This window comes from Malaclemys terrapin, chromosome 4, assembly GCF_027887155.1.
Source record: "Malaclemys terrapin pileata isolate rMalTer1 chromosome 4, rMalTer1.hap1, whole genome shotgun sequence".
NCBI classification, from domain to species: Eukaryota; Metazoa; Chordata; order Testudines; family Emydidae; genus Malaclemys; species Malaclemys terrapin.
In genome coordinates, this window is record NC_071508.1 from 87,221,709 (window position 1) to 87,236,447 (window position 14,739).

Genomic DNA, 14,739 nt, shown 5'->3' on the forward strand with positions numbered 1-14,739 from the left:
TCCACAGGAAGTCTTTTTGCGAAAAATGTCTTTATCTGGACTAACTTAATATTTCATTTCAATTTTAGATGAAACAATTTTCCATCCAAAAATTGTTTCAAACAGAAAATTTTCAATCAGCCATACTCGGCAATATAACATCCCCTTGACTGCTCATGTATTACTCAACCACCCAGCATTTCTTTTTATTTTTGGTGGAGAGGTGAAGTTTTTTATAATATCCACTGCTTTGGGCACTAAGAATACATCATGCTTTCCTAATAGTTGCTGCCCTGGATTCTAACTGCTTTATACGGTCACTCAGATGTTATGGTGATGAGTGCATTAAATATAGATAGATTAAAGGACCAGTATTGTAACTAGAGAAGTGCATCATGGTAATGTGCAGTTCTGCTTTAAAATACATTATATGGCATTTTTTTAATCTGCATGTTTATGTATCTGTATTGTTAACAGCAGTAAAAGCCAATGACTGGTTGGACTGAGGGCAAACAACTATGGAGGTCATAAACTGCCAAGAAACATGCTGATTATTTTGGGACTCCAGCAATGGAAAATTAAGCAGAAACTTTTAAATAAAGCACATACATTCTATCTTATTTTACATCATATATCTGAATATCTGATACCCAACGCAATAAGTGTTATCATGCTGTTGTCTATCTTTGCTGTGCCAGCTCATAGCTCACTAGTCCAGTGTTCACTCAAAAAAAAAAAAAAAAATCTTTGTGCCTTCCCCCCGTTCTGATCCCTATGAATGGGTGGAGCTTCCTGTAAAAAGCACAAAGCCACTACACTGTCCTCCTTCAAATTCCTCCTTTTATACTCACCTTTGCTGTGATGCCTACAAACCTCTCAACAATGATTAGGCACGTGGTATCTTGTGACTGCTTCTTACTGTACTAAACACAAATCATTTCACTATTGCCTGGTCCATTCCCGCCCCGTCCCCCCACACAGCCTCCATGTTTGTTTTTCTCAATTTTTTGACTCTTATGCCTAAATTATAAGCTCCTTTAGGAGCAAGCACTATTATGTGTATGCAATTTCCTGACCCTAATTTGACCCTAGGGCACTATCACATTTCAAATAAATAGATAATATTAATAATAAATAATAAACTGATGAAGATGGGGGGATGGAGCAAACCATTGAAAGCAGAGATTTAGAACAATAATTGAAAGAAGGTAACTGCTTGCTTATTTTTACCCCAGTAACAGACGATTCTGTGCATGTTTCAGTTAATGGGAAGGTATAAACTCTGCAAGTCAGGTATTTGCTCTGACATGCTATGAAGCATACTGCAGTACTGAAAGCCACAGTGGTGGTCCTTTCAAAAGAAACAAAACCCTAGAGAGTGGACATGTGAAATATAAAGGAACCTAGGATGCCAAAAAACTTCTTAATTATAAAAAAAGTTAAACTCTGGACTAGGCTTCCAAAGGAGGCTGTGCAATCCCCATCACTGGAGGTTTTTAAGGACAGGTGAGACAGTCAGAGATGGTCCAGATATACCTGGTCCTGCCGCAGAGCACGAGCTGGATTGATGACCTCTTGATGTCCCTACATTTCTATGATCCTTTATACCTAAATCACACAGCATTTGTTCTATGCAGCTCACAAATCAATCCAAGGAACCTACACTGAGTAGGACGATGATGCTCCCAGGCATTTGGAACCAAAACAGTGAGAAATCTCTTCCTCATTCTTGGCAGGAGTTGCACTTCTCCATGTAGAGAGCTGCTGTGGTAGAGAAGCTTCCTCAGAAGGGAAAAGAACAAATCTTATTCTTTATTCTAAGGAAGCAGTATGGTTTTCAAGTGTCTGCAGCTGCCCCACCCGATCAGTGGCAAAAATTTACCTTGAAACCTCATATATGTGTGCAGACTGGGAGGGATTATTTAAAACCATAACCTGATGTAGTTCATTTTCTAAAAAGCTATATTCATCTCTCAAAGGAATGGCAAGAAGGCTAAAAACAGATGATCACAAGATAAAGCAGAAGCTAAATGTGCATCATGGTCGCAGTAGATTTGTATCTCTGTGCAATAATATTTTACTGCTGGTCGTTATATTTCCTAATCTAAAAACGCATACCTTTTTTTTTTTATCTCCAAAATTTTTGAGTAGGTAGTGAGCATCTTTTTCTGGAAAAAGCAGCTCTAAAAAACCCAGGAAACATTTCAGAGTTGGTCTTGATTATTCAAGAAGGTGGCAGGATGTCATGTGAGACTTGGAATGCAGTACTAGGCTTGATTCCTGAATCTTTGTCACGTATCTAATGTTGACTCTGACTACAAATATAAATACTAACACCGGGGTGGGGGGGGGGGGGGAGGGAGAAGAGGAGGGGGGAAAAAAAAAAATCAATCACACTACAAATGGAAGCTAGGTAATGGAAATAAGTCTTCAAAAGGACTTTTTACAAAAATAAAATGTTCTAAATGGCAATGAACTTGGAGTTCAATTTTTATTCTTTCAACTACCTTAAGATGGCAAACAGCAAACACTTTGATAGACTGAGAGGTTATCCAGTTTCTCTGCATGTTCTTTACGGGTCTCAACAACAGACTGAGATCTCCACTGTGAATGCTATACTGCCCCCATTGATCACAAGAAGACAATGTACCGCAACAACTGTGCCATGGGGGAGAAGGCAACTACTCCTACACTTCTACGGCCTGGTCTACACTGCGGGGGGTGGGATCAATCTAAGATACGCAACTTCAGCTACGAGAATAGCGTAGCTGAAGTCGACATACTTTAGATCGACTTAGAATCACTTACTTCACGTCCTCGCGGCCGTCGCTCCCCCGTCGACTCCGCTTCCGCCTCTCGCTGTGGTGGAATTCCGGAGTCGACGGCAGAGCAATTGGGGATTGATTTATTGTGTCTACACTAGACGCGATAAATGGATCCCTGATAGATCGATCACAACCCACCGATCCGGCAGGTAGTGTAGACGTACCCTATAGCAATGAAAGGACATAGCCATCACAAAGTTTTGCTAAATCAGAACACCTTTCCCCCCCACAATGATGCCAATAGATTCATCTCTTAAAAGTGCTAATCTGCATGGTCAGCTAGTCTCAAAAGAATCTATACACTGAGACTTCCTGTCCCATACACAGCAACCACCTGAGGCAACAACAGTATACTGAAAAAAAAATACCCTAAGAAAAATAATATTGTACTACTGATGAGGAACTCAGGGAGATGGGATGGGATCTCTTTGATGGCAGAGCAGGATCATCTAGCTGGTCTGGGAAGAGGCTGCAGCTACTACCATTCTGGTTTCTTACATAAAGGTCATCTCTCCAATAAAGTGTTTCAGTTTATCAGAGATTAAGCAAAAGAGACCTGTGGTTCTTAGGTTTTGGTTGTTCTGGTTGTACAGGATGAACAAGGAGAACAAAGGACAACCAAAATCTTCAAGGCACCATATTATAAGGGCCCAAGGGAGTTTTTTGATTTCCTAATTCAGCATCTCACTTTGTGAATTAAAGTAACAGAAAAGAGAATGAACTGATGGGACTGGGTAAGAACAGAAACAAAAAAAGAAGAGATTTGCAAAGACAAATGTGGGAGTTACTTTGAAAATGTTATGTTATTTATTCAATTCAATTCCTAAATAGCAGTTTTTTAAACGAGTGGAGTTTCTCAAATGTAAATATATTCTCTCATACTACCACTCTATTTGCTGCTGTTATAGCAGATACCAACATTTGCCATTCTTCTCCCTCCCCCCCACCCCCTTCTTGGAAACTATTTTTAAACCTTAACACCTTTTACCCCGGTCTTTTGCCATTATTTTTGGACAACTCAAGTGAAACTCCAGTCATGCGCTTTACCTTCCTTGCTTGGCAAATGGCACATGAATTATTCAGATGCCAAAGAACTAATATAGTTACCTGAATGGTGGTTTTCCCATAATGAATTTACACTGCCCACCTTCCCCTCCTCAAGAATGATTGAGTAGAACGACACAAATTCATTATTACATTGCATACTGGGACTGATCTGAGATTTCTCCATTTGGCAACATGTGGTCAAAAGTAGCAATGGGGATTTGTGCTCTTCCAATTGGCTCTCAGCTTCCTAGCACCTAGCGAATTGTACCTAAGAACTCTATTGGAGATTTGGAGCATCCCAGCTACTGACAAAAGGGCAGAAGAAAAGAGATTAAAGTAGGAAAGACATTAACCCAGGATAGAAGATCTAGGAATAGGACAGGATAAAGAATGGAACTGGTTAGGATGTTAGCTTAATCCAGATACATGTTTTCTACATGATATGAGGCCTCAGTGCCCGATCTGGCTCCCACGGATTTCGATGGAAGCAGTCCATTAGGATTACATACCTGATTTTCCTAGCATTGACAGGGTGAGGAAGAACCTCACTAATGAATACACTGAGTTCTTTCTGCAAGCCAAACATACTGTCTGGTTCCTAATGCTGATGGCTTTGTTATACATCATCAGTGTGGAGAGCTTGCTTTTGAGGTCACACACAACTCAACAGAAAGAGTGAATTACTGTTCTAGCTACAGGTCCGCTCACACAAAAGGGACTACATTATAGTATATAAATTAGATTAGATGGAATGTGTCAGAGTTCCAGATGAAAACTGCATCTGAGGAGCATTTAACAAAGAATTTATTAGAGACTATAAAATCCAAGCATGTGTGAGCCAGGTGCTTCTGCCGGGGTAGTGGGTAGATGCCAGACCAACCCTGCCATAAAAGAGTGGGATTCAGTGAAGCAAATCTCCAAATATTTGCTATTTCTCCCATTTGGACAGCCTTGGGAAAATACCAAACACCAGTGCCTGATATAGTGTAATACTTGGGATCTCAGGATCCAGATTAATACTGGGTTATATACCAATATACCACATTTGTCAAGCTCTGTGAGGTCAAATACAGAGACTTTGATATGATCATTTTTGCTTATTGCCATTTCAAACTGCAACAACAAGATAAGGAAGACTACAGAAAATCCCCACAGCAAAAGTCAGCAGCTTTGAGTTGCCCAGTTACATCCAACTGCAGACAAAAATCAGACAGTCAGACAATACATTTTCAATAGAGGCAGCACCATTATATGATCTCAGTAGCATCCCTCCATTTTATCTGTCTTCAAAGTGCATTCTCAGTGCAAGTAGTATGATTGACTCTAAAGGGGCTTACTGCCCCCTAATGGATTTCATGCTAAGACCAGAACTCTTGTTTCAGTTCATACGCTGCAGGTTTGGTTGTTTTAAGTTCAGTTCTGCATAGCGGAACTGTGCTGTCCTGGCTCTGCCCCTCAACATCTATGTCCAATAGCATCTGCTCCTCTACAGGAATACCCACCTGGAAAGGAAGCAGAGCAGGAAGTCCTGGCCTCTCCTCTACAGTGCTGCTGCTACTAGCAAAGCAGGAGTCCAGATTGCTTGGGGTGTCAGTACTTGAACTGTTGGCAGAGGATTCACCCCTAGCTTGGCTGGGTGACACAAACCACCAGGGATCAAGCCGCTGCCGATTGGCTGAAGGGCGTGGCCTTGGCAAGAACTCCAAGGTCTTGGGTCTTTCCAGTGTGGAGTCCTGCTGTGCATTCCAGCGTCTTGGGGTTGGAGGAAAGACAAGGTTGGGGTCTGGCAGGCGAGGGACCTCATTTGGATCTCGACTTGGGCTGGGAGTTTTTAATACACCTATCCAAAAAGGGGAGGGAGAGAGAGAGAGAGAAAGAAGACACATCAGTTAGATAGATACCTTAAATAGCTCCAACTTGACTTTAATGCCCAGATACACTAAAGCCATGTGCAAAAATAAAATATATCCAAAATTCAGAACCCCTCAATTTTCATCTGAAACACTATATGTGAGGTAGACCACTGGGAGCTTGGGGGAGCTTTGACCCTTTCCCCCAGAAAATTTTGGTTTTGCATTATTAAATATAGGAAACACTGAGTTGAGAATAGAAGTTCCAATGTGGACAAATTATTAAAAGGGGACAAACACAGTTTTCCAAACAACAAAGAAGTCTATGCCCCTGTTGTATTGATTTGAGATAAGGGACTGGTCCACTGGCTCCTGGACTATTCTGGACACACTAGTGAGATACAGCTGCTCCAATGCTATATAATCAGATCACTTAAAGCTCGAGTAGGAAACCTTAATCTTGTCACTCAGTGGTTCTGGGATGCTTCACTCTATCATCTTAATGTTCATTTAATGTATTTTAATAGAATATACATAATAAGCATAATGTCTCATCATATGAATTTGTATATGGTGAAGAATTCCAAAGCAGAATTTATTGTTCAGTAAATGAAGTTTTAAGTTTTCACTAAAGCTATTTTTATGAGCATAAATGACTATGTTAACTTGTATCTCACTACAGACCCTGATACAATAGGCCATTGTCCTGGCAGGCTGCAGTTGTTCTAAGTAGCTACAGTCACTTAGATCAAAGAACAATTCCAGTGTTTCTCCCCCCGTAGTGGTAAGGAATTTGGGATGTTGTGGAGGCTCAGTCCCTGATAAAGGTTTGGCGGCAGAGCACACCTTGTACTCCCCAACACGAACCCTCTTGCCAATGAACAAAAAGTGGCACCAGCTCAGTCCAGAAGGCCTCATGTCCATTTTTTGTTGGCTTTCAGAATAGAAGTTGCCTTGAAAGCATAAGGGGAACTTAAGGAAGGGTAAAGCGTGAAGGTGGAATCCTCAGGAACAAACAACAGAAGTGACATTATACTTGGATAATGCCTTCTGTCCAAGAAACTAATGTAGTAAGCCTCACAATATCCTTTGATGAGGAAAGAGAGACAGAGAGGTTATCTGACTTGCCCAAAGTTGCACAGTGAATCAGTGGTGATACCAGGCCTAAACTGATTAGAGCAGGGGTTCTCAAACTTCATTGCACCACAACCCACTTCTGACAACTCCCTTCTAACAATCCCAGGAGGGGGAACCGAAGCCTGAGTCTGCTTGAGCTCTGCTGCCCCAGGTGTGGGGGAGGGGCCAAAGCCAAAGCCCCAGGGTTTCAGCCCTAGACAAGGGGCCTGTAACCTGAGCCCTGCCAGCCAGGGCTGACGCCCTCAGGTTTTGGCTTCAACCCCAGGCAGTGGGGCTGGGGCTTGGGCTTTGGTTTCGGTTTCAGCCCTGTGCCCGAGCAAGTCTAAGCCAGCCCTGGCGACCCCATTAAAGCAGGGTCATGACCCACTTTGAGGTCCCAACCCACAGTTTGAGAACCGCTGGATTAGAGTATTATTTTATTTATTAGTAGTATAAAGGTAATGCCTAGGAGCCTTTGCCACAGACCACTGTGCTAGGCGCTATATAAATAGAGTATTCACTCTCTCGATGAACAAAGGCACAAGAGGGAGGGATAGGGGAATCACTGCACTAACTGTCTGGCCTTCATTCTGAAGACTGAGAAAGAGGAGGAGGAGGAGAAACTTACCTGCGCCCAGTGCACCAGTTAAACAGTTACTGGAAGTGCACCCACTGGGAGAGCACCCATTGGCAACCAGTCCAGCCACTTTGATGGCCCCATCAGAAGGGGTTCGCCTGTGCCCCCTTTGCTGGGCATGGGAAGAGAGAGTCACATGTGTGGGAGTCAGGGATTGGTTGGGGTCCTGCTTGAACCTCTCAATGCGTACATTGACCAGCGGGTTAGTAACTACTGGCAAGGGAGCCTTGACTGTCACAGGGCTGACGGGCATCTCATACACCACAATCTCATCACTGTCTGAGCGCAGCAGGGAGCGGGTGGAGTTACATTCAGAAATGGAAGACAGGGAGAGGAGGGTCAGTGAGGTGGAGGGCTCGCCCAGCAGCAACAGGGGGTCCTCTTTCTTGAAGAGCTTCCGGGAAGGGGGGCTGGTGCTTCTGCGTGGGCGCCCAGCCCGCTGGAAAATACTGTCGCGCTTCTTCTTCTCCTCCTTGGGCGGTTCCAGCTCATCCTGGGTCAGCAACTGGCACTTGCCTGCCTCCAACAGATCAAAGCCTAGGCCTGCAGCAGCCAGCACTGCTCCACAACCGAGTAAGGCAACCTCCCACCGCTTATGCTGGGAGCCCCGTTTAAGGCTATTGGTCGGGGTGAGCTGAGGGGTGCTTGTAGCAGAATTCATGGGGGTGGACTCCTCATTGGCATCACTGGGTGGGCCATCCACGTCTCCGCTCTTCTGAAATGGGATGCAGAGGTACGATGGGGTGCGCCCAGGTGAAGGGTGCACTTCGCCTCCATTAAGACACTCATTGTCTTCATCCTCTGCAAAGCAAATGAAAAATACTTTGTGTTGGCATAACATTTTCACCAGAGACTCACAACATGCCTTACAAACATGAATGGATTAAGCTTCACAAAGCATGCAAAGAAGGAAATACCTTCATCTAAGCACTAACTGTAACCATAGTCAAATGTGAATAGGTTCTTCTGTCCAAGCTAGGCAATCCAAGACAGGACAAAAAGCTGGCCCTTGTGGATGTGAATCCAGCTCGCAAAGCTGGTGCAGGCTGGGAGCACTGACAAGGTGCTGACCAAGAGTAGCATTTCTGAAAAGAGCTCCTCAGCCCTCCCAGCTGCAGTAGATTTACACATAAGGACATGTTTAGAAAGGCAGGGAAGGAGACAAGAACCACTCCCCCACAGTACTTCCTGTAAGTGATCTATCCCTATATTGCAGCACCCAAATATCCATTCCCAACAGCATTATTAACAAGAAAGATCACAAAGTTTCTAAGGAGTGCAGAGCTACCACAGAGAACAGAGAGCTGGACAGTGGTTTTGAGAGGTTTGGGGTAAGAACTGGTGAGCTGCAGAGTGAGAGAGAGTGAGTGTGGAGAGATGGGAGGGGAGTGAACACACACAGAAAATCCAAAAGACGAGATGAGAGAGGGCAATCCTTGAGGACATTAAGGTGAAATAGTGAACCACCAAAATGAAGACATTGGAGTAAGATGCCTTGGATGAATAGAATTGCTCACGCAGGGATGCGTGCACGTGCGTGAAATAAAGTACGTGGTCTGCCCTTACCCATCTCTGCTAGGCTAGTGAATCCTGGCAAGGCAGGTGTAGTTCTCTGGACTTTCCCTAGGTTTGGAGCACTAGATGACCATTGTTTGTATCCATCTACCAGAGACTTCAGGCTGGAGGAGAAAAAGACAGGGAAAAAATATGTATTACACAAGACTAATATAACGGAGTTCAAAAAAAGAATTAAATAAGTTAATGAAGGATAGCTAATAGCCATTGATGAACCTAAGATAATCAGGGATGCAACCCCATGCTCTAGGCATCCCTGAACCTCTGACTGCTAGAACCTGAGACTGGGGATGGATCACTTGATGAATTGGTTCTGTTCACTCGCTCTGAAGCATCTGGCACTGATCACTGTCAGAAGACAAGCTACTAAGCTAGATGGACCATTGGTCTGACCTAGTATGGCCATTCTTATGATTCTTCTCCCCTACATTTCCAAATACTATTCTATTTAGGACTGCAAGCCTGGGCCAATTCATCTCCACATAGACAGAGCTAATGCTCTCCTGAAGTAAGACATTTTGAAACAATGACATGTTTCCACCACTAAAGAAAAAAAATGAAAAAGCATCTCTCCTACTGTACTGACAGTGTGGCAAGCACAGGGATGTCTGCTGAGAGTCAATGATGTGTGGGGGTGCACGACTTTACAAAATATCATTTTAGCAGAACATGCGGAGGCAATTATAGAAGATACAGAAACTAAGCAAAACTCAGTTCTTTTACCAAAATGTTGCAACTTCCATCTTAAGGCAGGTGCAACAATATATATCGAGCAAAGAAAATTAATCAATTCCAAGAATATTTCTGCATAAAACAAAGCAATAATGAAAGCTGGAAATCACAGCAGGGAATGGGATGTGCCAAGGTCATGCCTTGTACATTTAACCCTTTCAAAAAAAAAAAAAAAAAAAAAAAAAAAATTTTAGAGCAACCAGTTAACAATGATAACAGTCAAACATGTAACACCAATGCACCTTGGAATGACTATATTATAGACCCAACAGTCAATGCACCCATATACTGTATAATTGTATCATTCATTTTCTTCTAAATATGGGCCAGAACTAAAAGCTCTAATCCAAACTCAAACTTTAGGGGAGTTAGGATCTGCAGCCAAACTTTTTGTGACCCAGATGGATCTTTATTTTCTATCCACACAAGCTTGTTACCATCACATTGTTTACTTCCTAGGGCCACTGTCAAGCCACTGAGAATGTTGGAACTTTCAGTGGTGCAACTTTTTGGCACATCAGCAAGGATATCAGCACCCATTAATTGTCTTGTACTATCTGGACTTGTAGATTTGAAATGACTCCCTTCAAACTTCTAAAGTTATACATGTCACAGCTTAGATGAAAAGCTAAGACCCAGCTAAGAAAGTCAGAAGCTGAGAGAGAGGAGATCTAACCATGCCAGTAAGTCAAGGTCAGCAATCTCACTGTACTATGGATGTGTACAAATTAACTCAATGGGCTGGGAAAGAGCATGTTTAATGGTCAGAGAATGAGAATGCAGATCTGGGTTATATTCCTAGCTGTGTTGTTAACTTGTGTGATCTTGGGGAAGTCACATAATTCTCCTGTGCTTGTTTCACAAATCTATAAAATGGGAATGATACTGACCTCCTTCCGGGGTTCTCATGAAGCTTAATTCATTTCTGGAGGCACTCTGCACTTTTTAGTGCCTTTCACCTAGGATCTGGATCTCAAAGTATTATTATTACAGATTTCATTGTGGGAGTATGGATTTCCTTTACTCTCTAGTTAATTAAAGTGCTCCTGTAGTTCACTGGACAGAGGACTATCTTTTTGGACCAAGATTGCAAAGTCTACACTTGATTTTGCACATGATCAGTTGGGTGATGACTGTTGTATTACCTTAGAACCACAAATATTTCCAATTTAGGGGCATAGTTTTAAATTACATTAAAAGCATTCTGTTCTCCTCGGTCTTGAGATATTATCGTTTTTCCACATTAATCACTCCCACTTGAGTGTGTGCAATATCCTTCCATGAGTTTGAATCCAGTCAGCGCAATGTTGATCTTATGCCCCAATGGAAGGCATCCATGTGACTTAGCAACAAGAGTGTGACTGGTGGGGTGACCTATACAAGGACAAAATTCTATGTCATGATTTATTCATCCTAAGATGTGCTGTAACTATGTGATAAAACAACCTGGTAGCTTTAGTTATATTTAAGCATCCCATCTATATATACACCTGGATAAATAAACACAGAGAAGGAGACATTAAGGAATGGATAGATGGTGAATGCAAGCAAAAAGAAGAGGGAACACTATGCTCTCCCCAAAGGTAAATGCCAAGGTCTTTTATAAGGTACATAGACAATTAGTATGGAGTCTTTCTCCATGGAGTTGGAAGGGTATGTACTAGGTTCTCAATGTATACAGACAGTAAACAGCAAAACAGTGAATAATGCACAACTATTGTCAGTCTAGCCTTCACCTTCGTCCTGATATCCCTGAAGATTACAGGGTTGTTCTGGGCTGCCCTTTGTGGCACAGCACGACACATCAACTTCTTCTGCTTCTCTATGCCTCCTTCTAGACACAGCTTCCTTCATAAAAAAGCAGAGGTCGAAGATTCATTGGCACTGAAAGTGAGCCTTACTTTGAATATGAAGACTAGGAGTGATCAGAATAATTCTAAGACTTTGCTGAAGTTGACTAATTATTATTTTCACCTCATTCTTACATTCTTTTACCATTTCACAAACATTGCTACCCACAGTCCCTGCAGGCCTGACAAGGAGACTGCTACACAACATACATGCTACTAGGGTGCGCTTGAAAGCAGTTCAATATATATATTCCACTTGCTAAAGCACATCACCTCTGGAACAGTACTAGTTGACAGCACTAGCAGCCAAACTACCTACTTTACCCCCCACCCCACCCTGGCACCTTTTGCGGGGGGGGAGGGGGAGGCGAGGGAATCTAGGTTTAGATTTTTTCAGTAGCCTATTTGGGTGGGAAAGTTGATAGGGTATTCATATATTTATGTTATGAGACAGTAGTAACTACATTTGTCCTCCTCAGCCTCCCTTCCCACTAGAAAACCCATTATCCCTCTCCTTGGGAATTCCTACAAGCGCCTTTAGCCTGTGAGTTGATTAGATCTCATTTGGTCAGTAAATTGCCAAACGTGTAATGGGATCCTTAATAATGTCTCATCTGAAAGCGAGAGTCTCCAACAGTACACTGTCCTTTAAACACCATGCTAGGGCATTGGTACAGTCCTGACGCAGGAAAATGTGTCTGCTACTGAATTTCCAACACCACTTTTTGCAGGAAAAGGATTTTCTTTGAAAGTCCCTCATCTATGTATTGATCAGGTTATGTCCTGCTTGGCTTGTGAGATCTGAAAAGGATCACAGCTCAAGGGCCTATAGCTACCATAAATCCATAAATGTCACCTTCAGTCCAACAGAACATTAAAATCACACAAACACTAACAACCCAACTGCGGGTGTGAAAACCTGAAAGTGTCTATCCCTAGACAGAACAAAAATCTCCCATGTCACAACAGCAGGCTGAGGCCAGGTCACTATCAGCTGACTTGATTCATAGATTCTAGGACTGGAAGGGACCTCGAGAGGTCATCGAGTCCAGTCCCCTGCCCGCATGGCAGGACCAAATACAGTCTAGACCATCCCTGATAGACATTTATCTAACCTACTCTTAAATATCTCCAGAGATGGAGATTCCACAACCTCCCTAGGCAATTTATTCCAGTGTTTAACCACCGTGACAGTTAGGAACTTTTTCCTAATGTCCAACCTAGACCTCCCTTGCTGCAGTTTAAGCCCATTGCTTCTTGTTCTATCCTTAGAGGCTAAGGTGAACAAGTTCTCTCCCTCCTCCTTATGACACCCTTTTAGATACCTGAAAACTGCTATCATGTCCCCTCTCAGTCTTCTCTTTTCCAAACTAAACAAACCCAATTCTTTCAGCCTTCCTTCATAGGTCATGTTCTCAAGACCTTTAATCATTCTTGTTGCTCTTCTCTGGACCCTTTCCAATTTCTCCACATCTTTCTTGAAATGCGGTGCCCAGAACTGGACACAATACTCCAGCTGAGGTCTAACCAGACCAGAGTAGAGCGGAAGAATGACTTCTCATGTCTTGCTCACAACATACCTGTTAATACATCCCAGAATCATGTTTGCTTTTTTTGCAACAGCATCACACTGTTGACTCATATTTAGCTTGTGGTCCACTATAACCCCTAGATCCCTTTCTGCCGTACTCCTTCCTAGACAGTCTTTTCCCATTCTGTATGTGTGAAACTGATTTTTTCTTCTTAAGTGGAGCACTTTGCATTTGTCTTTATTAAACTTCATCCTGTTTAACTCAGACCATTTCTCCAATTTGTCCAGATCATTTTGAATTATGACCCTGTCCTCCAAAGCAGTTGCAATCCCTCCCAGTTTGGTATCATCCGCAAACTTAATAAGCGTACTTTCTATGCCAATATCTAAGTCGTTATTGTAGTGGGGCTCAGAATTAGAAGACTAAGGGTTTCCATCAGACACCCTAAAATAAATATCACGAACTCACAATGTAAATGTCATGACGCTGTTCCAAGTTATGTTCAGCCTTAATCAGTCCCTGCCAGTTTGGCATATCAGCCTGTTATCAGGTATGCATATCTCTGCAGTTCACAGACAAGCTTTAAAAAGGATAAAAATAATCACTGTCATTTTTCAGCGACTGGCTTTATATAAACCTGAATTTAGAGTGCAGGTTTTGTTTTTTTCCCTCCCCCAAGAGCTCTGGCTACCAGCCCCAGGTAGCTGGGGCGCGTGCAAAAGGAACATGCACACCTGGAAGGTGAGGATAAAAAGGACAGCCAGAGCCTCACCACCCAGGCTCAGGTTCTCCTTCCCCCTCCCTCAATCTCACAGGGAGGCAACCTGGGCTCTCCTTCTTCCCAGCAGCCAATCCCTCACCTGGAGGTGGCGGGGCTCCAGCTGTCAGCCCAGGGGTGGCAGCAGCAGCACAGAAGTAAGGGTGGCAATGAGGCGCTAAGTCTGCTGTGAAAAGTGATATTGACAAATATCACTTTTCACATTGCCACCCTTACTTCTCTGCTGCTGCTGGCATGGCGCTGCCTTCAGAGCTGAGCACCAGTGAGCAGCTGATGCTCTCTGCTCTGCCTTAAGAGCTGGGTGGCGGTAAATGTATTTGTGTTGGGGGGGGCGGAGAGGGGGAGTCTAGCTTCAACTTCCAGCCATTGAAGTTCTCTCTTTCACTGATAAATTGAAGAGCTCATTATCAAACATTTGTTCACCATGTAAGTACTTAAATGGTAATCACGTCATCCCATAACCTTCTCTTTATTAAACTAAAGAGATTGAGCTCCTTGAGCCTAACACTATAATACGGGTCTTTTAATCCTTTAATCATTCTCGTGGCTCTTCCCTGAACCCTCTCCAATTTATCATTTTGTTACTGTGACTTTTTTTTTTTTTTTTAAATCCCTGTTGGAAAAGATATGGCAAAGGACAAAGGAGATAAGGATTCAAGATGCCTTGGCAGAGAGCTATGTAGGCAACTGAAATGACAAGAATGTTGCTAGCCAGGATTAAAGAGCACTGCCACAGCTCTGTGGGAAAAGCTTGCAAGGGAATTTTTCACCTGTGTCTGGCACTTAAGTGAGCGAGCCTTAAAATTTACCTTTAACTA

At 42.9% G+C, this 14,739-nt stretch overlaps 1 protein-coding gene across 1 annotated transcript in view; it reads right to left on the reverse strand.

Moving 5' to 3' along the window:
• Positions 1 to 5,093: 5,093 nt before the first annotated feature.
• MAP3K9 (mitogen-activated protein kinase kinase kinase 9) overlaps positions 5,094 to 14,739 on the reverse strand; it is a 67,618-nt gene continuing 57,972 nt past the window's right edge. Inside the window, exons 9-11 of the mRNA XM_054024937.1 lie at positions 9,021 to 9,133; positions 7,446 to 8,255; positions 5,094 to 5,691 (exon numbers count right to left, since the gene is read on the reverse strand). Of these exons, the coding sequence (XP_053880912.1) occupies positions 5,210 to 5,691; positions 7,446 to 8,255; positions 9,021 to 9,133 (1,405 nt within the window). The 3' untranslated portion in view covers positions 5,094 to 5,209. The remainder of the gene's footprint in view (positions 5,692 to 7,445; positions 8,256 to 9,020; positions 9,134 to 14,739) is intronic.